General features: G+C 34.3%; 6 protein-coding genes across 9 annotated transcripts; 1 reads left to right on the forward strand and 5 right to left on the reverse strand.

Annotated features, from left to right (window-relative positions):
• Nucleotides 1–3,294: 3,294 nt before the first annotated feature.
• On the reverse strand, nucleotides 3,295–8,734 carry LOC18606097 (S-adenosyl-L-methionine-dependent methyltransferases superfamily protein). The gene is made up of 7 exons (XM_018118131.2): nucleotides 8,471–8,734; nucleotides 7,048–7,720; nucleotides 6,152–6,362; nucleotides 5,675–5,957; nucleotides 5,027–5,413; nucleotides 4,331–4,408; nucleotides 3,295–3,850 (listed from the first exon to the last, which is right to left on the reverse strand). Exons 2-7 carry the CDS (start codon nucleotides 7,687–7,689, stop codon nucleotides 3,613–3,615), a joined length of 1,839 nt encoding a protein of 612 aa, XP_017973620.2. The 5' UTR covers nucleotides 7,690–7,720; nucleotides 8,471–8,734; the 3' UTR covers nucleotides 3,295–3,612.
• Nucleotides 8,735–9,527: 793 nt separating this feature from the next.
• LOC18606098 (Man1-Src1p-carboxy-terminal domain protein) lies at nucleotides 9,528–13,226 on the reverse strand. 2 transcript variants are annotated; one of them, XM_007039521.3, is made up of 10 exons: nucleotides 12,753–13,226; nucleotides 12,201–12,328; nucleotides 12,015–12,086; nucleotides 11,756–11,901; nucleotides 11,566–11,680; nucleotides 11,400–11,480; nucleotides 10,725–10,862; nucleotides 10,467–10,524; nucleotides 10,131–10,244; nucleotides 9,528–10,006 (listed from the first exon to the last, which is right to left on the reverse strand). In XM_007039521.3, exons 1-10 carry the CDS (start codon nucleotides 13,012–13,014, stop codon nucleotides 9,984–9,986), a joined length of 1,137 nt encoding a protein of 378 aa, XP_007039583.3. In that variant the 5' UTR covers nucleotides 13,015–13,226; the 3' UTR covers nucleotides 9,528–9,983. The 2 variants fall into 2 exon arrangements, with proteins under 2 accessions (XP_007039583.3, XP_007039582.3); XM_007039520.3 differs by having other exon boundaries at nucleotides 10,437–10,524; nucleotides 12,753–13,221.
• Nucleotides 13,227–13,716: 490 nt separating this feature from the next.
• On the forward strand, nucleotides 13,717–16,193 carry LOC18606099 (Vacuolar protein sorting 55 (VPS55) family protein). 3 transcript variants are annotated; one of them, XM_018116830.2, is made up of 6 exons: nucleotides 13,717–13,850; nucleotides 13,966–14,095; nucleotides 14,699–14,864; nucleotides 14,958–14,997; nucleotides 15,583–15,667; nucleotides 15,782–16,193. In XM_018116830.2, the coding sequence occupies exons 3-6, from the start codon at nucleotides 14,763–14,765 to the stop codon at nucleotides 15,972–15,974; spliced, it is 420 nt and encodes a 139-aa protein (XP_017972319.1). In that variant the 5' UTR covers nucleotides 13,717–13,850; nucleotides 13,966–14,095; nucleotides 14,699–14,762; the 3' UTR covers nucleotides 15,975–16,193. The 3 variants fall into 3 exon arrangements, with proteins under 3 accessions (XP_017972319.1, XP_007039586.1, XP_017972321.1); XM_007039524.3 differs by lacking the exon at nucleotides 13,717–13,850 and having other exon boundaries at nucleotides 13,900–14,095; nucleotides 14,648–14,864; XM_018116832.2 differs by lacking the exon at nucleotides 13,717–13,850 and having other exon boundaries at nucleotides 13,903–14,095.
• A 1,411-nt stretch (nucleotides 16,194–17,604) lies between these two features.
• Nucleotides 17,605–18,091, reverse strand: LOC108661198 (allyl alcohol dehydrogenase-like protein). Its single transcript, XM_018117172.2, has one exon. It carries the CDS (start codon nucleotides 18,006–18,008, stop codon nucleotides 17,730–17,732), a length of 279 nt encoding a protein of 92 aa, XP_017972661.1. The 5' UTR covers nucleotides 18,009–18,091; the 3' UTR covers nucleotides 17,605–17,729.
• Nucleotides 18,092–19,699: 1,608 nt separating this feature from the next.
• On the reverse strand, nucleotides 19,700–21,111 carry MAMYB (Duplicated homeodomain-like superfamily protein). The gene has a single exon (XM_007039526.3). The coding sequence runs from the start codon at nucleotides 21,015–21,017 to the stop codon at nucleotides 20,025–20,027; it is 993 nt and encodes a 330-aa protein (XP_007039588.3). The 5' UTR covers nucleotides 21,018–21,111; the 3' UTR covers nucleotides 19,700–20,024.
• A 2,147-nt stretch (nucleotides 21,112–23,258) lies between these two features.
• On the reverse strand, nucleotides 23,259–23,936 carry LOC18606102 (Bifunctional inhibitor/lipid-transfer protein/seed storage 2S albumin superfamily protein). The gene is made up of 2 exons (XM_007039527.3): nucleotides 23,561–23,936; nucleotides 23,259–23,428 (listed from the first exon to the last, which is right to left on the reverse strand). Exons 1-2 carry the CDS (start codon nucleotides 23,908–23,910, stop codon nucleotides 23,419–23,421), a joined length of 360 nt encoding a protein of 119 aa, XP_007039589.2. The 5' UTR covers nucleotides 23,911–23,936; the 3' UTR covers nucleotides 23,259–23,418.
• Nucleotides 23,937–24,728: the final 792 nt, after the last annotated feature.

Consider the following 24,728-nt stretch of genomic DNA (forward strand, 5'->3'; position numbering starts at 1 on the left):
GAGATAAATACTTATTTGCCATTTTTGGTTCAGCATTTCTCTGTCCATGCAATAAAGTTTGAATTGTTTATTGGTTATAGTTGATGTCATAGGAAGTACTACAACTTCAGTGTCATTATTAACATTATGAAAATTCACATATAAATAGAATCAAATTACCCATTCTTTTATGGCAAATTAAGAATGAATTATTTTCTAATTGATACAGTCCAAGATAAACATATAAATAGAGAGTTGTACCAGTCAACATGTTGTTACCAAATATGTAATCAAAACAATTCAATTTCTCAACAATTTTCTTGATGGGAAATGTCTACATATAATATATCCAAATTAAAATGAACAAAATTTTCCAATCACCCATCAATTTTGGAGACACAATAGTGATAGATGATAAAAGTAAAACTCACCCTTATCTTTTCTTCTTCTGCCATTTTGTGTAGAGATAGTGGAAAACCCCACAGGATCCAATGGTTAGATCTTTGTCCCCTCTCTCTCTCATTCCCATAATTGTTTCAAAAGCTTCAAAAATGGGGCTCAATCATTTACAAATTTTAGCAGTTTCTCTGGTCAAATGCCTTACATTCAAAACTTAACCTCTAAAAAAAATCCAAATTTTAGTACTATTTGCGTTTGTTAATAATGGAGCTTCACCTGCCTTTTTCATCATATGAGGCACATCGATCTCCACTGTTTTGTTAGACCCTCCACCCTCCTTCCACTTTGCTTCAGAGCCACAAAAATGATACTTCTCTAATTTTTACACATGTTATGTTTCTTTTTGTCTTTTCTTATTGGAATTTGTTGTTTGGTGGATGCAGTGACATGATTAGATGCGTCGTCAATTTTTTCTTCCTTATCTTTACTCTGCAAGTTGATTTGCTTTCTTATCAATTTTTGGTACCAAATTAAGTGCTTAGGGATATGAATCAAATTACTTTTTCGAGTTTTTTTTTCTTAATTTCTCCTAGATTAAAAAAAAGTATATTATAATTATATATAGAAAGAGAATTTGAAATTTTGAATCCAAATTTTCTAAAATAAAAAATATTGAATAATTATGTATAGATATAAGAGTATAATGTTTGAAAAAGTAGTTAAGAAAATTCAAATGAATTCTTTTTTTTATTACATTTAATTAAGTTTTTATATTTTTATTTTGAATCAAATAAACTCTTATAACAAATAGTTGATTAATTTTCATTAGTCAAAATATTATTCATTATTTTATATACATATGACATTGATATAATGCTGATATGGAGGTAAAAAAATACAATATGATTATGTCATCATGTCATATTAATATATTACTTAATCATCAATTATAATATGTCAATATGTCACATTATCAATTAGGACATTTCAGCATACTATATGTCAATAGAATGACAAGTGATATTTTAATTAAGTTAATCATTAATTTAGTTTAAAATAAAAATATAAAAACTTAATTAAGCTTAATACAAAAATAAAAATCTATTAAAATTTTCAATAATTTAAGAATTTTTTTAAATATTATATTTTACGTATCTTGTAGTTATCCGATCTTGTTTGGTAATACGTCAGAATTTTATAATTGATTTTATTTTAAAAAAATTTATACACGTGCAGCATGTGAATTGTTTTATTAGAAATACAAGATTGCTCTATAGACGCCTCCCATTTAAAGATTTTGGCTCATTTTGATTACTTAATTAATATTCTTTCAACAACTACATGTAAGCTATAGTACCAAAAATAGGTGAAACCTGGACATAAGGGGTAAGGACCGCACCTATCCTTGGGGAACCGTGGCTACTTCCGTTTGGCAATATTGGAATGAAATACTAGGGCTAGGTTTAAGGGTGAATGTGGTAGGGGGGGAGCAAGGTTCACGCTAAAATTGCTTCTTTACTCTGTTTAACTGTTATGGGGATTTTCCAGGGAGGAAGATTGCGAAATTTAACTTACGTCGTTCATCCCATAGATGAATATTGTAACCCAAAATTAAAATTATTCTGAATCTGAATTATCTAAAACTTGAGCCTGTTGAGGTATCAGCTAAACTAATGTGATGATAGCTAGCGTCCAACATTAAATTGGTAAAATTTGCTGTGCTTGTAGGTGTCGGTTCAAGGTCTGCAAAGTGCAAAACAAATGTAGGAGTGACAGGGTGCAGGGGTTGGAATTGGGGTATCAATCATCCAAATCCTTTGACCTACTTATTCACCACAATAAGGGTCATTTCTCTGTTGCCAAGGGTCATCGGGACACTGGCGAGGCTAGCTGAAGCTACTAGTCAAAGAGCAACAAATTTTAGAGGAGATGGTCATGGCTAGATTGTAATCAAGACCACAGAATTGGTCCATATGTCAAGGTGGAATTCATGTAAAACAATGATGCGGGTGGTTTCAAAGAAAGTGGACAATTTTTGTTTGACACGATGGTTGTTGTTGAGGATACTTTTCCTTGATGAAAGGATACAACAGAACTGATCTGTTAAAGCTTGTTTAAAACTCTAATCTTCTCTCTCTATCCCTTTTGCTTATACTTTGTTCTAATTGGTAGCAAAATATTTTTGGGAAAAAGTTGTTTACTTGTTTAAATCTCTTCCTGAAATATTGATGGCTTTTTAGTGTTAAAACTTGTTTAGTGTAAGATACATGAATCAAATGCAATTTAAGCAGGAAACTTTGGTATACAACGTACATTTTGAGCAGAGGGATGGTCAAAATCAGATTGTTGATACCAGTTAAAAATCATGTGACGTCTTGCGTTGATGATACATCTGTGAAACAGACTTCTTTGGGTGAGTTGGGCAGGGCTCCTTGACAGCTCTCTGTGGGTGTTAATGGAGAGAACAGCCTGGACATGAAGTGGGCCTACCAAAGCAATTGAGCAACAGCAACAGACAGTTAAAAGTGATCCCCCATTCATCAACTCACACCCGATTAAAAGGGGGATTGTGCTAACTTGATTATCCATTTATGCTGGTGGTCGGCCACCGATAGATGATGGTTTGGGCCAGGACGAACCTGGTCATCACTAATCAAATGTTAGGTGAAGTGGAACTTGATGGTTTAGTTTACCCGAGGTAGGGATAAGGTTCATACTCTGCTTTTGCAAGCACCGTAAACTCTTTTAATGGCATTATGCTGCTTTTGGACAATTTTGGTTTAACCCATAACCTTACTTGCAGTTCTAGAGTGCCTTGAAGCATGAAATATGAACATGGCCAGATGCAAGATCAAGATAACGAAAGTCATGTAAGAGGAATGAAAAAGGTCAATAGCCATGTGGTAAATTTTGAGATGCACAAATGACGATCATGAATGTCATTTTTTAATTGTCATCACTATGCATTCCTGTAATCTTGGCTTAATTATTTGGGAAGCTACACAAATAAACGCTACACTATTTTCTTTCAGAATCACATCCAAAAACACTGACTAACATAATCGTGTGTATATTCTCTACATCACGAATAACAAAATGTATTAACTTATGCCTCTCTTCGAGGATTGCGGATTGGAACTCTTCAGTCCCTCAGCCTCAAGCAATTTAATCACCAGTTGGCATCTTAACCTTGCCTTGATTTTTACCTCCAAACAGATGACCTGTTGACATGGTTTATTGATCATTGGAGGTGCTGTTTCCACTGCTACCAACCCAGTATTGTTTAACTGCAACTAGTATCTTCTCTGGCACAAGGGGGCCATCCTCATGATCCATCATCTTGGTGTTCCATCTCATGCCTCCAGCAATTTTCCGGACCTTGTTTAGAACATCAACATCATCCCGGAAGATAACAGCCCCTTCAGGTCGCAAAATGCGATCCATTTCCAGAAGGATGTCTTCAAAGTTACACCTGCAATTGATCATAAATTTATAGGTAATGAAACACTTTCACCTGGTCTTCAATATGGTCCAAACAAGAATCCGTTCATTGAGCAGTAAGTTAATTAAGAAAATTGAATAACGCAGTCAGCATTTTTTGCATTGCAAACCTACGAATATCTAATTTTTGTTTTGAGAAACAAAAACTCTTGTTGATAGGGAGTCTAAGAGTTATTCCAAAATAAACTTTCAGCCATATGATGGCAGTCAAAGTTGGCATTTAATGTTTAATTACTTTATATTCACCACACTATCAGTGAACCATAACTCTTCACCTCGTTAAAACCAACATTTATTAATTTTGATTTTAAAAGGTTTTAAAGATGTGGTGAGCTATGGTTCACTGAAAGCATATTGAATTGTTTGCTGGATTAAGCACTTTTGGAAAAAGATGAAAAGGAAATCACACATAAAACATGGCACATTGGAAAAAGATGAAAAAGAGACTTACTTGTTTTGATACAAGCTAAAGACACCATTGGCATGAATAAAGTCATATGTTCTTGGATATGTAGAGAAACCTTCACACCTGTAACAAAAAAGAAATGAAAATGTCACCAATGGAGTTTGCGGGGGTTCATTTAAGAAGTTTTTATGAGTTATATTCCATAAAAAGAGGTGTCACTAAAAAATATGATATGACTAATGATTTCAATGCCCTCATATTGTCACTAGCTCTGCAATTGCAAAGTATTTGAGAGGGCCTTTAGCTAAGCTACTTGGAGCTTCTCTTTCTCTGGTAAAAGCGTCAGTGTGCCAAAGGCCTTAACTAAAGTGCATTTAGTTGAAAACTATAGTAATTTATTTAACAAATATAGGTCAGATGTCCAATATCATGATGGTGCTGGTGGTTAATGAGTTATGCAGGAAGTTGATACACCAGTAACTACAAAACAAGTCTATAAAATGTATTTTCCCGATGCATCAGTACATCATGACTTCTGAACAGAGGACTTATAATCAGGTAGTCTACTTTCCACTGTTTCTACACCACAAGAACAAATAAACTCTTTTGTAAACCTCCTCACTCTATTTCCCTATGATAATTAACAGCATAATTTTGAGGACGAAAAAGAAAAAAAGGAACTCAATATGGAACTAGTTAAATTAATCACAGAGACAATAGAGAAGAAAGATTAAGACATACCAGTCATGGTATATTCCAATTAGACCTCTCTCATAGATAACACCTAAGGTGTTCTTAGCAACTGTGGGCACAACATTCATCACCCAAGACTTCGGTGATTCAAGTGATGCTGCAAATCCTCCAAGACCTGCATTCATGTCCATCATGTTTCGGTATCTTGCAGTACCAATCAATTTATTTATTCTTTTGTAAGCATTTACATGCTTCTTCCAGAGCTTATTGTCCTCCTGGTAAGATTCAGCTGAGACCCCATCAACAAGTCCTTTGGCTATCCGAGGAGGGACGGCAAAAAGCCTAGCTGGGTACTTCTTCAACTCCCCTCCTGCCACTTCACTTGAACTACTTACCTTAGGGAAAGGGTTTACGCACGTTTCCATTTTCTTGTACCTAAAACGCACCAAAGAAGAAATAATTACAGTGATAATACAAAAAGAAAATAACAACTTTACAAATAGAAGAGTCAGAAGTGGAAATGACACATAGAATATAACGATTTCGCTGTGCTTGATATGCACCCATAACGCTCTTAACCAAATACTATTTTACTAATAAATATATGATAATTGAAACCAATGATGAAATAGCAAAGCTCTTACTGACTAGTGAATCAATCTTAAGAGAGAAAATGCAAATCACAAGAAAACTCACCAAACATCATCGGCATCCCTTGATTCACATATATTGGCAGACTTCCTGAGGCAGGATTTGTCATTAACTTTTTTTTGGAAAATAGCAATATCTCCCTTCTCATATTTTTTCTCCCAGCAAAGACGTTCAGCTAGCTCTTCAATCTTTCTTTGCTCAGCCTTGAGATCTTCCTTAGATCGCTTCCATGTTTTGTAGTAGGTCTTCCAATTAATTGGAGGGCCAGACAAGACCCAGTATCCACCAGGCCTCAGGACTCTATCAACTTCCATTAAGTACATCCCATCTGAGTAAACAGGTAGACATGTAGAAAGGTCATCAATTCCTGGTAGTTTTAAAATTCATTGTTGTTTTTTTATTGTTTAGTTCCAACTTCTAACCATACTTAATTACTGAACAACATGCCAGAAAAGCATGGTGAAAAAGAAAACAAAAGTACTACATGATTTCACTGCTAACATGTTCATTACTACCACTTACCATTTGCAGTCCATGGTATTAGGCATCGAGAACACTGAGCCATATCAAATGCTCTGGAGGGATATGGAAGTTTTATAGATCCAAGAACACCAATAACAGCAGGCACACCTCGCTCCAGTGCAAACTGTACCTGTGCTTCATGATTGTCCCGAGGGGCAAAAGACATAGCCAGAACATTTCTCTTCATCATGTATGCGCCCCAACTTGCTACCTACATTATGATCGTTTCTATTAGTGCAGGTAATCCTCCTGAACAAAATGCCAAACTGGTGCTTTGATGATGATTGTTGGCAAAAAGAACATTATGGAAATCATTCAACCTCTAATATGATGGAGAGATAGACAGACCGTGCTCAGTAAGATAGAGATCCAAGAACAAAAGAGTATATGTGATGACTAAATGTAAATAAATGATGAAAGAGAAAAGAATATTCACGAGCACAAAGTTATGTAATCTCAATTCTCAGTATATAAGCTCCTTAATATATCTATTAACCAATACATTCAGTTCCTATTAGACATAGTAGTTATGGGGATGCTTTATCAAGTGCGGACTAGCTTAATCCTACAGACTTAGACATATAACATGTTTGTATATGCAACAAAAAAAAATACACAGTTGATTAAATATTCCGCACCTCACTATGGTATATTCTAAGACTAAAAGACTATGCCTATATACGTTATTTTAGGGGAGTTCGATACTCAAATAATTCATAAGCTCACAGTTTGCAGAAGAATAAAATGAGAAGAGGATAGCTAAGAAGTAAACTGCATTGTCAATTAGTAAACACCCATCCAGCCATCACCCCTGACCCCAAAAGAAAGCAAATGCATAACAGCATCATAAATTCTCAACTAAAGCGGGATAACATATTCTTGAAAAATCAACATACTCCGCAACCGGTGTCCAATGCTGTTCTGACAGAACCATCTGCTATTGGGATGACTGATGCAAGCTCATCAATATAAGCATCTGCACCTTGAGGAAACATAGTTCCTCCACCTGGAAATTTGAACACATTTCCTTTGAACTGTACCCAGTTCTGGACAGCCTTCTCAACTGTCAGACTTTTGTGAGGAACATTAGCGTAATGGACATAGTCACGACTCTTCGGCCATTCAAACGGTGTCATATACCCTTTAGGAGCTGGAATGAGACAATGTAATTTTTCTTCTTCGGCAGGACAGTGTCTTTCCCTGTAAATCATGTTATCCCTAGGAAACTTCATGGCATGGTCTTGCTCTTGGCAAGGGGTGTAATCAGTGTATTTTAAATCACATGGCTTAAACACCACAGCTTTTGGTTTGGAATGCTCAACAATCTCTACATCATTGTGATGAGTTTCAAAGTTTAAATTGGTGAAGATATTGCAGTCTGTCTGCTTAGTTACTTCCAATGCTATACTATCTCCTTTGCCGAAACCACTTCTCTGCCATGCTCCCAGAATATAAAAGAAACAGCACAAACCAATCACAGCAAATATAGATAGTGGGCTTCGTGTTCTGTTGCCTGATGTATTGTGCTTGGATGCCATGATTAGAGGGTGACAAATTCCCCAAAGCACACTGTGAGGAGAAGTAAGTTAGAACATAATGAATTTCCATGGATAAATAATGGTAAAGTAAGAGCTAAATACCAAAACGTTAAGAGAAACTATTCACAATGTTCCAATTGTGTACACTACACTTGCTTCAACTAATAGCAACCAAAAAATTCACTAAGAAGCCGAATGTAAAGTTAACAGGATATAAAAAGAATTCCAAAATCCTATGGATTTAAATCAATTTTATTGTCAGCAAAATACCAAATTTTAAAAGCAGATGCGGTAACCTAAGAAATAAATAAAGTAAATAATAATTCCACCTTTGCAGTTAATAACTTTTCAAAATAATCCACTTCACTCCCAACAAGCTCAGAGTTCTTCTGCACTTACTTCTCTACTTAGGATCAATCAAGATTTACAGCCTCAAGAGCATTACAAAAAGAGTTCAGTTCTTTATAAATTTTCTATAAAGTAGACCTAAGAAATCAACTAAAAAGCTGGCTTTTTTATCAAATGGGTCTTAACATATCCACCTTATCTTTCATCTCAAAACACAGAAAAACAGAAAGCAAACTGAAAAAGCGAGATCTATTAACTGAAGTAGAAATCTCAAATCTTGAATCCATCAAATAAAAAGAAAGCAACATGCATAGATCTCAGGAGAAAAAACAATATAAATAAAACTAAGCAAAAGTTGAAGCAATAATAGTAGCATAAAAAGCTATGAACTTTAAAGCAAAAAAATGGAGAAAGATAGAAAATGGGATCATACCGAGAAAAAAGAAAGAACGAAAGAGCTCTAAGCAGAGCCCTTTTGCTTGAATATCTCTCTCTGGATCTCCAGAGTGCAAATGAGTGGAGAGTGTTTCGGTGAGAGAATGGTAAAGACTTAAAAGACGTTGGCTTTACAGTAAAGGCAGTGTCTTTTATCCCTCATACACTCACACAAAAGTCGGTTAAAATGAAATATTGACTCCTTTTTATCTTGTTGAGTTTACACAGGAGGAATCGAGGTCGGGGAGACACAGTGTTCTGTTTTAATCCAATCAATGTCCAAAACCGGAAAGTGGGTCAAAAACTAAAACAATGCTACTTTACTTCTCCTAGATTTGTTTCTGCCTTGAGATTATGTCATTCATTGATACTATATTTAGTTAGATTCATTTTTCTAATACTAAGGAAAAGTCGGTGGAAGAGGCCACATAATGTAATTACATAAGGAAATTCAGGAAAAGAAACACACAAGTCAAAATGCAGCAATGATTTGGGGTTGGGACCATATTTCGTTGTATGTATATTTCACCTAATTTGTGAAGTCACATCTGCACCCTTGCCGACACTAACGTGTTGAAGAACTTTTGATGGTGTTTGAAACTAATAAAGAATCATCAATATCTCCATTAAATATAGTTGAGTTGCTATAGTTTAATTGAAATGTCATCGTATTACGCGTACTAGTACTAGATCTATGCACAAGGACAGAATTTGTGATCTATACTTGAGAATTTGAGATTTAAGATTGAATAGACACTTAAACGTTATCCCCAGATTTTTCTTACACTAAAATTTATTGGAAAATTTGGACCCACTAATCAGTACGACAGCTGACAAGGGTTAGAAAAAGGATACAAAAGTATGTGCACAAAGGTGCCGGGGCATGGGTTACCGTTTTCTCTTGAATCTGTCTTCAAAGTTATGACATAGGAGCAGTTAGATGAAATTGGTTGCTCATCCCATCTGCATGAACTCCATTGGCATCAGAAATTTGAATAGTACAAGCTCTAACCATAGACTTGACTATCTTTCCAGTGAAACTGTGAGAGTGATAGTTTCGAGTCAAAACAGAAGAATTTTTATGGTATTTTCACCGATTTTGAGAGTTTAAAACATAAGCATGAAGGGAAGCAATATAGATTACATTGTTTATGCCACAAGTCCAAATTCTTGAAACACCAAAATCCCCAACTGGGATGCCGATTTCTTAATGCAACAGAAGAGGAAAAAGCTGTGCTGTATGATGTTCAATGGTTTACAGGAACCTGGTGGGGCATGTACAAGGGGAAGTATTTTAACCTCCAAAAACAATCTCCAAAGACTAGCTCCACTGTCAAATGGTGGAAACTTTCACTTTATTCATCAATCTCTTTACACTTTGATTAATCCGGCAAAACCCCTTACTTAAATAAAAGCTATAATGAATGAAAGTCTTCTGCTACTGCTTATAGGACATAGAGGTTGAAATGAGGCTGTTCTGACCATTCTCAATACATCCCCATGTGGCAATGTTAAAACATCAGTGCTTTAGGTTCTGCATGAACGTTATGGTTTGTGCATATTAGACAAATACAAAACCAAATTAAAAGAGAACATTGAAGCAGACATCAAAAGAAAAAAAAAACTTTAATGCACAGATAAAGTGTCCTGAAGCGCACCAGCCTTCACTTTATGGTCTGATTGATTTAAGTTTGTGTTGATGCCTCCAACTGATTTCAATGTGACTTCCTCCCCCTTTTTTCTCATCCTGGAAGAGCTCAAAGAGCCTTCAACTACAAAGAAATTAAAATGACCAAATCAAGATTGAAAGAGTCACTCCAAAGATGCTACCCTAATGATGCGATTATGGTTCTGAAGAAGCTCCTTTGACTAATACTTAACATACAACAACAATATGAAAGAGTTTTGGAAAACTTTAAGCATCTTAATTGAAAAAGTAAAACACAAAAATATAGATTTTGAACCTTGCCATTCCCACACGACTTTTGATTCACCTTTAACAAGCTTGGGGTAGCAATCTACTCGAGAATCTTCCTGTACCAACTCCTCAACCTGAAAATAAGTTGAAGATTGAATCAAGTTTTAAAACCTTATAGCCTAGTTGATTACAATTAATTGGCACTTCAATATATTAACATAAAATTGCATCAAGGATTAGTTCTAACACATTAGGAAAGAAAAAAGAAAAGAAAAAATAAATCCATGATTAGGTACAGCTAATTAGACTAATGAACACAAGCAAGTGAAAATACCTTTTTCCATAAATGAGGATCCTTTCTTTCCCTAGGAAAAAGAAGATGATCCCGCAACCATGAGGCAACAACCCATGATTCACCTCCACCATTGACGCTCTTTGACCTCAAGGCTTTCTCCTCAAGCATGTCACAGACCTAACAATGGGAAAAAATTCGATTATCAATTTCTTAATGATGTTCAAATTGCTTTCTAATTTGATATAATCACTTTAGATGTGGGGATCAAGTTAAACATAATGAAAGCATGAAATTTTTGTAAGCAATCATTCTTGAGCATAACAACGAGGGATAAAAAATGGTTATTCTAAAGTCTGGAATTTTACAGCAAGAACATTTACAGAATGCTTCATTTATTTTGATAACATCCTATCTCACATTTTGCTATGCTTCCCATTTCTTTTTCTTTATCCATCCCCTGCTTCTATAACCCCAGTTCTACTCATTATAAGGTGGTCATTTTTATATATATTAAAAAACATCACTTAGTTTAAGCCCGCATCTATTTGGAATCTATCTCAGCAGAGTGTTCACAACCGCTGGGTAAAATAATGCTGAGAATTTTAAGCGTTAAACTAATACGCAAAAGACAACCTCCAAAAGAGCTTGACATGCAGAAGGTAAGGAAAATAAACCATTAATTAACCATAACTGTACATGGAAAAACTTGCACACCTGATGGTAAAGCTCTTCTACTCTAGCTGAAAGACAGCGTTTCTGATGGACATTCCAAAACAGCATTGCAAATCCTACAAGCTGTAAAACAAAATATTGTTACAACTTTCAAAATATTGATACTTTTAACTAAAGCATTCTGAGGATGGTTTTTAGAAGGGACTACCCCTGCACAAACAGGCACAATAATAAGAGCATGATTGGAGATCAATTGACGGATACGACAGGTAAAGGGTTTGTAATACTCTGCCAGAGAATCTGGACACTTGACCTCCTGTATCCTGTATAAAAACAAAAGAAATGTGATTTAAATGCTTCCAAATGTTGAAAATTTAAATAGATGATAATAAGCATACCCATGAGAATTTATTCTTGTCTCCAATAATTTAACTATCGTCTCCATAACCCTTCTTTTTGCATACAAGTATGTGGCATTGTCTGGGCCAAAATTTTGCATCAGCTCATGTCCATCTAAATCATTCCAAATATCATGTTCTCGAGCCTGAAATGGGTACATATTTAGAACAACAGCTTCAGCAAGTTATAAACCCTGGGATACTTAATCTACTGGCATATGCATGTAAAATTAAACAAAATGGAAAAATCATGGGGTACCCAAACTGTCACAGTCCCATAGCACAAACTTTGAGCGTAAGCTTCACAGAGGCGAACTTCTAGCCACTTGGACTACAAAATACAAATGATAATCAGTAAAGTTACATAAATATTCCAAAGGTAAAAATTGCATTTGCGGTGCTTAGAATCTCATATACCAGAATGAGCAAAAATCTAAGAACACACAAATTTCTTAGCTGTTTCATTGATATCTTGATCTTCTACACACAGCTTTCCATGTCTTCTATACCCATGAATGCATTCCAACTTGCCTTCATAACATTCCCCATTACTTGGACAAGGCTCACAAGAATCTGTAGTAATACACATTTGTCAGAACATTATTGGAATCTATAATTTGTGAGCAGACTATATGAAACTAGGATTAGACTACATCATGAAAAAGATAAAATATTTGTTCACCAAAATATTCTTAAAAAATTTAATTACATACTAAATAAAAGAAGGCAGAGGAAAATTGACTGTCACGGTTAGAAAGAAATATGGAATAACCATAATGAGCAAAGAACAGTAACAAAGGGCACTTGAAAAATAAAGTTACCCACAAATTCATATAGCCAACAAACCCGATTAAAACCCATATAAAAAGATACCAAGAGAGCCAGAATTAATAAACAAAATGAATTAAAATTCATATAAAAGGATACCCAGAAAGCAAAGTTTAACAAAAACGAAGAAACGCCCATAAAAAATAAGAAGAGGGGTAAAAGAATTGACCAGAGAGAGAATCGATGGAGTCTAAGTTGCTATCGCAGAAGGGCTTAGAGGTGGAGGTGAAAAAAGTGGCGAAGAAGTTACAGGAGAGAGCAACTGAGGAAGCGATTGCGAGTACCGCTATGAGCCGAAAAAACTCTCCTTTCGAAGGGAATAAACTCTGGGGCGGCTCTAGTATCGAGTTAAGTGAAGATTTCGAAGTTGATGATTTAGAAGGAGAATTGTGCTTCGGTTTTGGACGCTTTTTGGGCGTTGATGAAGACATGTTGAGGCTTGATCGACAAGAAAAATGTTAAATTTCTTTCGAAGAATTAGAGAGGGAAAAGTGAAGAGGAATGAAAAAGAGAGGGAGAGAAGGCTCGCGATTCCTTTATTTGATTTTTCTTTCCCCATTCTGGCCAAAAAAGGGAAAATATTACAGCGCCAAGCATTTTGGCAATTCCTGTCCAAAAAGAGACCTCCTTTCCTCAATTAAAGAAAAGGAAAATATTATAGAAATAACTCCTCCAAAGGCAGCGGTAAAAGCACCAGTAATAAGTAAATTTGACATTAACAAAATGAAGCGCTTGAGCAATCCGCAACCTGTTAGAAGAAGTTGCCGGTCTCAGCTTTTCAGTCGGAGATGATGTGAATTGGGGCGACTGCCCCTAGCATTCCCCAAAAAGACAAAAGCGGTGCCCCCATCCATGTGAAAGAGACATTTTTGGACACTTCTTTTCAATGTTTAAACTTTTGAGTCTTTTTCCATTCCCATCCATTCCAAGTTTCCAACCCCAAACTGTTTCCTTTTCATTTACCAGTTGGTAAACTTACTACTTGACCTACTGCATCTGATGTTTCCATCTGAATTTCAAGCTTATTCTATTTGAATATTGAGCACTAAGCTACCTCAGGCTGTTATCACATGCCTAACCCACCTCCAAAACTACTAATAAAAAGCAACTTATAAATTGATTCTGATGTAATACCAAATAAAAGTGTCTTGCATGTGCCAACATTTTAATCTTATCTCTTCTTCTTTTATTTCTTGATATTAGCTTTCACTATCTTCTTAATAGACTAGTACTACATTAGTATTTTCTATGTTGGTAAAAACAGCAAGTAAAAGCATCTCCCATTGAGTTTTCATTACTTTATTATTGAGACACTTTTTTTTTGGTAAAATATTCTTTAATACAACTGTAATTAACACACAACTGCTTACTCTGTTTTGTAGCTGCACCCGGACGAACACCCAAATTTTCTGGTTGATTCATCTAATGGATACACTACAGAACCCAATTCAATCAAAACCCTAATTTCCCCAAATTTTCATCAGCACTCTCTTCCCAGATCAACCTCTCCTGGTAAAGTATTCAATCCAAAATTCTTTTTTTTTTTCAATTCTTTTTTCGATATATTTGCATCAATTGAATACCTGGAATTCAACTCAATTACTCTTTTAGAGAAATGAATCAATTTTTAGACAAGGTTGAATTTTCTTGGGTCCATAGTACAATTCAGCATTTGGGTATTTTAGATTCTTTTTCTTATTTCTTTTGTTTCTTGGGTTTTAATGAATTTTTACGAAAGGAATCTTTCGCTTGTAAAAGATGGGACTTGAACAGATATTAACATAAGATCTACTTCAAAAAAAAGATGAGAAAGTTCTCTTCTTTAAGCTCTCAAGCATTAGGAAAGGAAAAGTCTTACACTGATATATGCAATTATAATCGTGGGTAAATTTTGGAGGTTGTACCAGGAAACCCCAGAATCAATTTCAGTTAGGTTCTAAACTAAATCTTTTAGTTTTCTGATTGGTTTTTCATTTCTTTCTTTTGGTTTAGAGAAAATTGTTAGACTAATAGATGCAAAGTGCATATAAAAATTTGATTGCGATACTTTTTGTATGTTGGTAGGTTATGACTTTTCTAGTGACAGATGAGAATTGTCCAACTTACTGTTATCAGGTCTCGGGAGGGGAATTGAGAATACATCCATTTCAGGTGTTCTCTATGAGGTAAGACAAGTTGGATGATGGCAGACTTACCAGGTTATTTGCGCAACTGCTTGCATACTGGAAAACTTGCACTTCTGGCAATTTTAGTTTCGGGAGGGATTGTATTGCAAATCTTGGTTAGTAGTGCATTTCTCTGTTAATTAATTACCTTTGGTTGTGGCTCTAAATGTCTTAGTCATTCTGATTCCTTGTGCATGGTGGTGTCTCAGGCATGTGCTTTGTACAATAATTGGTGGCCAATGCTAACTGGTAAGTGAATGTGAAGTTTGTGATCTTAGTTAGCTGTTTCTTGTAATTGAGTTGCTCATTCTCAAATGAATATGTTAGCTTTTCCAAGTGTAAATTTAAATTTTCAGTATGTAACTTATCCAAGGCAGCCTATCACTGATTCAGTTGTTAATGTTATGTGTCCCTTTATATCTACCTCAAAGGTTGATGCTTATAAATCAGTTTCTTAGTCCTGTGATTTAGAAGCATGTCGAGAAGACAGTTGCACTTGAATCTACGAAGCTATGTTTCTTAAGATTCAACTGATTTTGCCATCTAGGGGCATGTATCATGCATGCAGAAATGTGTCATTTCCACAATTCTTTGGGTTAATTTCCTTTCATTGTTGTGTGACTTTGCCCTGATATTTGGTACTACAGAGTTTGCTGGGTTCCTGCTTGATTGCACATTAGAGGCTATGTTTATGAGTGAGTGTGAAGTTTGTGACTTTGTGTGAAAGTGTGTGTAAGCAGGGAAGGCTTGAGATTTTCCTGTCACTTTTTTTGTGCAATTAAGTAAGAACCTTATACTGATTAAGCATGCTAACATGCTTCATTGCTATTGCAGTAATAATGTATGTGCTTCTGCCAATGCCTGTGCTGTTCTTTGCGAGCTCTGATCGTTCTTCTCTTTTATCTGAATCTGACAATGGGTAATTAATTTTGGCCCTAAACATATTCATAGATAAGATTTGATCCTCTTTTACACTTTCAGCTTGCACAATTAGAATACTCATTATTTTTCTTCCCAATGAACAATGTAACAGTTGGGTCAATGCAACAAAGTTCTTGACTGGAGCTTCTGCAGTTGGAAGCATTGCAATACCAGCTATCCTAAAGCATGCTGGTGTTATTGGTTGGGGCGCACTGGCAATGGAACTCTCATCTTATTTTATATTCGTATTAGCCATTATGTGTTATATCCGAATGGATGATAATGATGATTACAGTTTCCTCTGAAAATGACTTATCTGCAATCATGTCAAATACTGTAAAAGGTAGTTCAAACGAGGCTATGCCTTTCCCTGTTTTGATGGGCCTTATTTCCATAATTCCATGTTTGTTCTTGTTGAGTGATTGGGTGATTTATTCTTTTTTTGGGGCCATGTAATGAGTGCCAATGTGCCAATATTGGTTATGAACAATTGTTGCATTGAAATTGAAAAACCTCTTTTATAAGAGATCTTGCTTTAGATTTAGAGAATGATGGGGTGAGAGAAGTCTCTTCCGGTATGCTTGTTTTCTTGATAAAACCTACTTCGAATTACCAGAATTGTTTTGATCACTGATAAAAAGTCCTCTTTCAAGAGCATTTACCAGGTTCAAGTGCCAAGTATGTTTTGTCAGAGCCAGCTACCACAAGTCTACAGCTATACCATTTCCTCATCATTTAGTTTTTATATATAGCTGACAATCAAAGAGTACATAAGATTGGGCCCCAAGCACTCAGAAGAAAATTTTCCATATTTACTTGGTAGTGTTTTCATTTTTGTAAGAAAATATTGAAGAAAAACTCCTGCAAGATCTCAATCGCAAAGAACATAATACATTGTTAGATGATGAAACTGATTCTGCAAAAGCCAGGGTACTGTGGAACATATTCAGTGAAGTTAGTTAAATCAAGCAACATGGAAATTGCCTGCCTGTAAAACCAATTACTCAAGAAACAAGTGACTATTATGAACACAACCATACTTATTTAGCACAAAAACAATTATCACCCTGGTTTTTGCCTTCCTTAAGTTGACCTTCAGCATTTGTGACCAAATATCCCTTTCTTGTCGAGCTCCATTCGACATTGTGTTTGCGACCAAAAGAATTTTGTTGCATTGCAAAAGTTCCTTTTAACAACAAACGCAATGCCAACGAAGCTCAACAAATAAAATCTTTTGGCTTGTGACAGTAAAGTACGCAATCAAATACAAACCCAGACCAAGACCTACTATTCTGGTGAGAAAAGTATGGTTTGACCATAAATTATTTCCATTCTTTTTCCCAAATATACAAAATTATGTCTGTTTTAGATATTTTAACTCACAGTAACACTTTAATCACAAGAATGCCAAGCACATACCCTGTAACCATAATATTAATATAATTTTCAAGGTATTTATTTTCAATCATAATTCTTAACCAAAATCAACCACATTATCAATGAAAAACTAGACCTTAGCAAGATGAGAAAAGCTAATGAGGTCAAAATCCATATAAGACTTATAGACATGCCATTCTCCAAATATCCATGAGATTTCTGGAGCATAAGATGGTGCTTATATGATGAACATTTCTAGACCAGCTGCACCTTGCTAATTGTAAGCTAGAGCCCTAAAAGGTCTTTCAGTAACTTTCCAATCATTAATTTTCAGTACACCTACCAAAAACAATGTCACACATGCATCAAACTCTAATTTAAGAGAATATTCATAGCATGCGATTTTGATCAGTACATTAAAAATTATTGATTCAAAATCTACCTATAGAATAAATTCAAACTATATTTCCTGCTGCATAATATTTTGGGCATCTTTGTACTCTGAATTTGCCTTTTAAATTCTTACAATTAAAATTAAACAAAGAAACAAAGACAAAATTCATAAGAAAAATGTATTTCTCATTACCCAAAATCACAATAATCTCTGAACAAAGAGTCTATGTTAAACGTTCAATTTCCTTACAATCAATTTTCTTTACCGACTTACAATCAATTTTTTGGTGTCAAAAGACGATGCGAAACTGGGGAGCGTCGGATCCACTAGCGGGCAGAATTTCCCAGCGGCAAGGCTCGAGCTCGTCGGATACGGGACAGAACCCGGCTAACGTAACCTTATCTGCAGTAGCCGCTACGGACCCGAACTCGAACACCGTAACACTCTCAGGTCGGGGCACTACAACGGCTCCGTGCATTCCCGGAACGGGTTTCGGGGTCTCGTTGGGCTTCGGTATGGTTTGGGTTTCAGTTTTCGGGTTGCCTCTGAACCAAGAGAGAAGACCCATGGTTGGTTGTGCGAGTTTTCCGGTAATCGTAGAGTTTTTTTTTTTGGAAGAGGAATCGTAGGGTTTTTGGAAAATGGAGAGTGGCCTTTTCTTCGGAGAATGGGATTGGGCAACTATGTGAAATTACAAGGATGGCCCTGTGTTTTTGGAATTTCAAATCGCATTAGAAGCAAAACGGTGCGTTTTCTCAGGAAGATTGAAGCTTTTTGTTATTGACACCCTACTTAATCACGAAATATAAAAATTAAAAAAAAAAACAATTTTAAGTTATGAAACTTTTTTTAAAATTTTATTTATTAAAAAAATAATAATATTTAATTTATTGATAATTTATTAAAAAATAAAATATATTGATCGTTTAAATTTTACTCATAATTATATACAAATCTATTAATATTCAAAATAAACCATCTACCTCAAACGTGTAAACAACGTTAATAGTTAAACGTAAAATATTTTTCTTATTTCTCCACTTTTTTCCCTTTTTTCAAATTCATAGACGACACTCCCGTACACCGACTAGCCACCCCATAATCAGATTTGATTGTAAAATGCTGGATCCGACTAGATCTCCTCAAGAAAGCATGCGATTTGGCCATGCACCTTAGATCTCGCGCTACTCTAGGGAGCATTACCCAAAATCGACACTCCCTTGGGGGAAAACGATCTAGTCAGATCGATCAGATTTGGCACTCCCCAATCGATCCAGCTGCGGGGTTGATAGACCAATAAGGGGTAAGGTAGAGAAATTTTTTTTAATGAGAGAAAATAATTTTTAAAATAAAAAATTATAATTTATATAATGATAATTTTTAAAATTAATAAATAGTCAAATTATTTTAAAAGTATTACCACGCCATCCACCTGACAGAACTTATATATCTAGCGAAAGATATTATTTTGGTTGAAGTGTCTATTTTAAATATTAATATGGTTAAAACTTAAAAAAGTCAATCTATTTTACCCTTTATAAAATTTATATATCAACAATACATCAAATATAAACTTATATATATTAAGATTTTATTTTATTTTCATAAAAAAGATTGTAGAAAAAATTTAAACATAATATTAAAAAAATTATTGAATTAATAATCTAAATAAGATTTTATTTTTTTATTACATTCAATCAAATTTACGTGTTTGAACCAAATAAATTCGTATAACCAAGACCAGGTCTTGTTAATTAAAATGTAACTTTTTATTTTCACGTAACATTTTTATCTTTTACATCATCGTCACATGAACATAAAACAAAAAGTGATTTTTTGATTAATGATACTTAATTAACTGTTAATCAAATAAAAATACAAAGACTTGATTAAACATAATAAAAAATTAAAAAATTAAATTCTTTTAAATAATTCAAGAACCTTTAATGTATTATGTTAAAAATTTACTAAAAAAATAAAAATGATAAAACAAGTGTGAGGAGGCAAAATATATGTGCTACTGGCCACATGAGAAATTTCCACTTTCCAATTGCAGAATGGTTCACAAGGGTGCTAGGATTGAACCGATACAGCAAGAAAAAGTTTATAAACAATATCAAATTTTTCTGAGATTATGTGATTTTAGCACTAAAGTTCTCTTTGTAAGTAAATTTTGTCATCTCTAGCTTCGAAATCCAAGCATATAGGTTTCTCATATATGCATGATGAGTAAATATCAACCGTGATAGAGAAAAGGAATACCAGCAAAATTCTTCAATTGAATTGTAATAGCCCGAATGATACACTTAAATGTCACTGCCCAAATCTCAGACAGCCAAGAAATCCATCCATGAACTCGAATACTAGCAGATAAATAGAACCAAAGAGTATGCCATGCCCTCAATTTATATTTTGCATTGTGAAAGATTATGCCTGGAACAGCTTACAAATCTATATATAAACTTGATTCCACATCAAAATACATGCAGCAAATGAATCCTCTCAAAACAGGAATGCAATTGGGAAACATCAGTTACCTCCTGGATGCTACCTTCAGATCAAAATTCCAAAATGCCAAAAGGCTTTAATTCCCTTCATCACTAGCTTTTGAGCTCCTATAATCCCTTTTCAACTCAGCAACTCTCTTCATACAAGCTGCCTTTGATTTCCCAGGCACAGCAGCAGCAATCTTCTCCCATCTCATTGGCGCATCCTTTGGGAACGCCTTCAGAGCACTGAGCAAGGCAATGTCTTCCCCTGAACTCCACCCCACTGCTCCAGCATTATTGTCACCACCACCGCTACTTTCTTGACTCTCCGACGTTACACCGTCATTTCCACCGTGAATTCTCGTATCCAATGGCTTCCTATTCTTCAAAAACTGCGCATACGAATCACTGTCACCCGCTTTCTTCTCTCCCAATTCTTTTGCTTTCTTTATCACACTCTCCATTCTATGTTTCCCCTTAAAGGCTTCAGCTATAGACTCCCATCTACCCGGCTTCCCCACCGGATTCTTCACCATTTGTTTCTTCAAAATCTCCACATCTGCCTCACTCCACTCCATCTCCTCGCCATCGAAACCACTCCCGAGATCTTCTTTTTTTGCCCCTAAACTCGAAAACCCATTTGAATTTTTACTTTTCACCTCTAAATTCGAAAACCCAATTGCATTTTCCACTGAAGAACCACGATTTCCACCCAATTCGTCAATTTTATCAGGCTTTGACCGCTTCTGGGAAAACTTTTTCTTGGATTCAGGCTCAGGTTGGGGTTCTTGATCGATGGGATCAGGGATGATTGGTCCATGACCGACGCGAACGTCACCGCCGGTCAGGGAAGCAGGAGCAAAAGGGCCGAGAAAGAGTGAGAGGGAGAGCCAAAATAAGAGGGATTTGAAGGGCTCGGTGTGGAGGGAGAAGAGGGAAAGAGAGAGAAGAAGGGAAGAGATTGAGAGCGAAATGAAAAGTAAGGCTTTGGAGGGTTTTTGTGGGGTATTCTCATGGAATGAGGAAGAGGCTTGCGGTCGTGATTGGAAGAGAAATCTGGGTCTGGTGTCCTCGTCCAAGAACTCCATTTCTTCTTTGCTTTCGCAAAAGAGAAAATTAGGGTGGCGATGGCTAAAAAAAGAAACAGGACAACAGCTTTTGACTTTCTCTATTTAAATTTTGTCCTTTTTTTAATTTTGTCCAACAGCATTTTTTAATTAACAGAACAAAAGGAAGGAAAACAATTGTTGGTACCTTAGTCGTGTTATATCGGTCCATCGGAGATGCTTTATAAAGAAGATTGGATCCAGAACTAATTAGATGACGAAATATTCTCCAAATATATTTAATTTAAAAAATATGTTATTATTTTTTTATTTAATCAAAAAAAAATTTTATTGATAAGTAATAGAATTAATTATTATTAACTTAATTTTAGTCATAATACAACTTATAAATTATTTAAAAAATTTAAATAAAATTTTATTCTTTTATTATATTTAATTAAGTTTATATATATTTATATTAAATCAAATAAATTTTTATAATTAAAAATTAATTAATTATTATTAAATAAAAATATTATTTATTATTTTATATTCGGATGACACTTTTATGATATTTATGTAATCCATAGAGAGTGAAAAATGTTATTATATTAAATCAACATATCACATCGTTATTAATTATAATATATTAACATATCAAATTATTATCAATTATAATACATCAACATATCATGTCAGCATCACATAATATAAAATGATAAAAAATATTTTAAGTAAATCAATCATTAGTTAAAAAGTCTTATTTGATTTGAAGTAAAAATATAAAAATTTATATAATTCAAAATAAAACTATAAGAGCTTAATTGAATATAATAAAATTATAAGAGTTTTTTCAATTTTTTTGAATAGCTTATGGATTTTTTTAAATATTATATCTTAATTTTAAACCAAAGATAAGTAAACTTTTTTATTTTATTTTATTTTTTGCAAGACTTTTCATTTTTTAATTAACTATAAATAAGATTAAAAGATTTAATTAATTTTTTAAATTTATCTTTCATTATTATCAAATTAAATGAAACTATAGTTCAATCTTTTGTCCGACCATTGCCTCCTTTATTAAATGAAACATCAAGTTTATTAATTGTGGTGAATATTAAGTATTTTTCAAATGTTGAAACAAAATACAAAAGGATTTTATATATTAAATTTATTTTACTTCAAAAAATTATTTTTCTTCCAATATTTCCATAAACTAGCTATAATAATAAATGACGGAATAAAAAAAATGAATTACCCTGTTATCTTGTCGAGCTTGTCTGTTTAGGATTTGTTTTGCTTTTTCTTTTTGGGTTGCTTATCCTTTTTCTTGCACATTTGATGGATTTGAAGAAGTTAATAGAGCTTGTATACTCGGTCGGCTAGAACGTTCATCAAAACCGTCAATACTTTCTTAATGGAAGGACATAGTGCAAAGGGAATAAAAAAAAGAAAAAATATTAAAACGATTGATGCATAATTTTTTTATCTAAAGAATAAAATTCGAATCTCTTCTTCTTCAATTATAAAAATATATATATATGAGACGATCTCAATAAGAATAAAAAAGAATGAGAGCTTAAAGCTTGAAATATGTAAAAGCATTGAAGACTTACTGAGAGGGAGGAAGCATTATCTTTAGCAAAAGACTTGAATCCAAGATTTGAATAAAACTAGCTTAACATTGTCATATTTTAAATATTAAAAAGTTATGTATAAATAAAAAGTAATATATTCATTAATAAGTACAAATTCTGATTTTATTTAAAACAATCATCCTCCAACGTGAATAAATAAAATATTACTTTTTTAGTAATTTATTCTTAGAATCACTCAATAATCAATCAATGTATCTAACAATAATTACAATAAGTGATATAATTATTTGTTTTAAGCCAAAATTTATTATTTAAGGATACCATAAGAGAAATGAGAAGTAATCAACTAAAATTAAAAAAAAAAAAACTTTCAAACAATATGATCTGTCCAATGAATTAAAACCTTGTTTCTCAATTTCAGAGGTTGTGTATTTATCGATGTACAAAGAATCAAATTCAAATGTCTATTCTCCTATACCTGTTACATTTATTATTATCCAACATTAAATTCGAGTAAACGTAACTCATAAATAAATCAAAATTTAGAAATATTTATTTTTACAATCATATTATTAAATAATAAATAATTTCAGGCAATAAATATTTACTTCCTTGAACCTTTTTTTTAATAAAAACTATAATAATTATAAATATTTAAATACAATACACTTGAACACAATATATATAAACAAAAAAAAAAAAAGTTAGGGTAGATGATGGGATTAAGCTTTATTCATCGAAGGAATCCAAAAGCCATAACAGGGATTCCTGTTTATTACAAGCAATTAAGCTTCCACACAAATGGAGGATTTTAACTTCACTTTCCTTCGAGCCGCTTTAAGTCTTCAGCCAACTCTGCAAAATGATACGCCAAAAAAAAGAAAAAAGAAATTTTCAATCAATATATGGAACAAGAAAGTTGAACCTCAAGCACAGGAAAAGAAAAAGCTATTTCTTCCTGAGAGAAATAGCTATAAATTTACGTACTTGGAACAATCCACGTTGGGTGCAATGGTGACGGGCAAATTGATTCCACAATTAGCAGGAAGGGCCTGAGCTAACTGGGCATTTGGTTTCATGTTCTTAGCTGCTGACTTGATGCATTCGCAAGCGGCCTTCTTGTCAGAGGAGGACGATGCGGCAGACGCAAGGGCGGAGGCTCCAGCACAACAAGCAGAGGGCGGTTTCCCAGTCCCATTCACGAGGTAGTTCACGCAAGGTCTCAGGTCCTTGATCACATCACTGCACGAAATCGCAGCGTCTGAAGCTGGAGCAGCAGCAAGCAAGAGGAGCAGGCAAACAGCAGCAAGAGCTGGGGTTCTGATTCTTGAAGCCATCTCTTTGAGGTAATCAGTACTGGTTCTTGCCCGCTTTTTATAGGAAAAAAGTGAAAATATTTTAACCCAGAAGAAAGAGAGGACAGTGATTTTCTTGTTTCTCACACCCAAGTTAGGTGTGATTGATTGAATTTTTATTTGAAACAGACCAAAGAAGCCTCGCCATGTCAATTTGTGCAATCCACCACGAAACAATGCCAGTATTAAGAAACCATCGAACCGATTATTGCACTCTTGCATCAATTATGCGAAACGTGAAGGTGAATGTTCTCTAACTATGAACCCGGTGTGAACTGGTTCTGATGGTACATGGAAAGCTGTATCGAAGGTGCTGATTAAGGTAAAGTGACTGCTTGGGTTTTAGAGCTGGTGGGAATTTGCACAATCAAATCCGGGAAGATTACTTCCTTTGGAAGAGTCCAACCTGTTGAAAATCTAATGTTTAATGTTATGCCATGAATGGACACCTTAACCAAACCCGATATTCATGAGTATAAAACTAGCACTAGAGAAGTCTACTTGTTAGAACTGGTTATCATAGATATCAAAAGGTAAAATATTCTATTATCCATAACTTTTAATCATAATTACGTACAATTTACTAATTTGTAAAGTATACACTCCGTCTTAAACAAATAAATAATGTTAATGTTTAAATTAAAATGTCTAAAATATCTTCTTTTTTTTTATCTTGTTAAGTTGATCGGTGACTACATTTAATTCAGATCTGATCAAATTTCTCAAGTAGCACTAGATCTGGTGCTCCCAAGATCCTATGGATCTGTGATCCCTAGGGATCAGGCGAACAGTGCTCACAT

The sequence above is a fragment of the Theobroma cacao genome, chromosome 3 (genome assembly GCF_053813885.1).
Source record: "Theobroma cacao isolate CCN51 chromosome 3, ASM5381388v1, whole genome shotgun sequence".
Taxonomy (NCBI): domain Eukaryota; kingdom Viridiplantae; phylum Streptophyta; class Magnoliopsida; order Malvales; family Malvaceae; genus Theobroma; species Theobroma cacao.

Coding starts and splice junctions, on each gene's coding strand:
- LOC18606097 (XM_018118131.2), bottom strand. CDS start 7,689: ATGGCATCCAAGCACAATACATCAGGCAACAGAACACGAAGCCCACTA. Junction 6,363..7,047: donor CATTGGACACCGGTTGCGGA/GTATGTTGATTT, acceptor ATCATAATGTAG/GTAGCAAGTTGGGGCGCATA. Junction 4,409..5,026: donor ATTGGAATATACCATGACTG/GTATGTCTTAAT, acceptor TTTTTGTTACAG/GTGTGAAGGTTTCTCTACAT.
- MAMYB (XM_007039526.3), bottom strand. CDS start 21,017: ATGGAGTTCTTGGACGAGGACACCAGACCCAGATTTCTCTTCCAATCA.
- LOC18606102 (XM_007039527.3), bottom strand. CDS start 23,910: ATGGCTTCAAGAATCAGAACCCCAGCTCTTGCTGCTGTTTGCCTGCTC.
- LOC108661198 (XM_018117172.2), bottom strand. CDS start 18,008: ATGGGTCTTCTCTCTTGGTTCAGAGGCAACCCGAAAACTGAAACCCAA.
- LOC18606099 (XM_018116830.2), top strand. CDS start 14,763: ATGATGGCAGACTTACCAGGTTATTTGCGCAACTGCTTGCATACTGGA. Junction 14,998..15,582: donor TTGGTGGCCAATGCTAACTG/GTAAGTGAATGT, acceptor TTGCTATTGCAG/TAATAATGTATGTGCTTCTG. Junction 15,668..15,781: donor TTATCTGAATCTGACAATGG/GTAATTAATTTT, acceptor ACAATGTAACAG/TTGGGTCAATGCAACAAAGT.
- LOC18606098 (XM_007039520.3), bottom strand. CDS start 13,014: ATGTCTTCATCAACGCCCAAAAAGCGTCCAAAACCGAAGCACAATTCT. Junction 10,863..11,399: donor TAGAAGAGCTTTACCATCAG/GTGTGCAAGTTT, acceptor TCCCATTGTTAG/GTCTGTGACATGCTTGAGGA. Junction 10,245..10,436: donor AGTCGTGTGGGAATGGCAAG/GTTCAAAATCTA, acceptor ATTTCTTTGTAG/TTGAAGGCTCTTTGAGCTCT.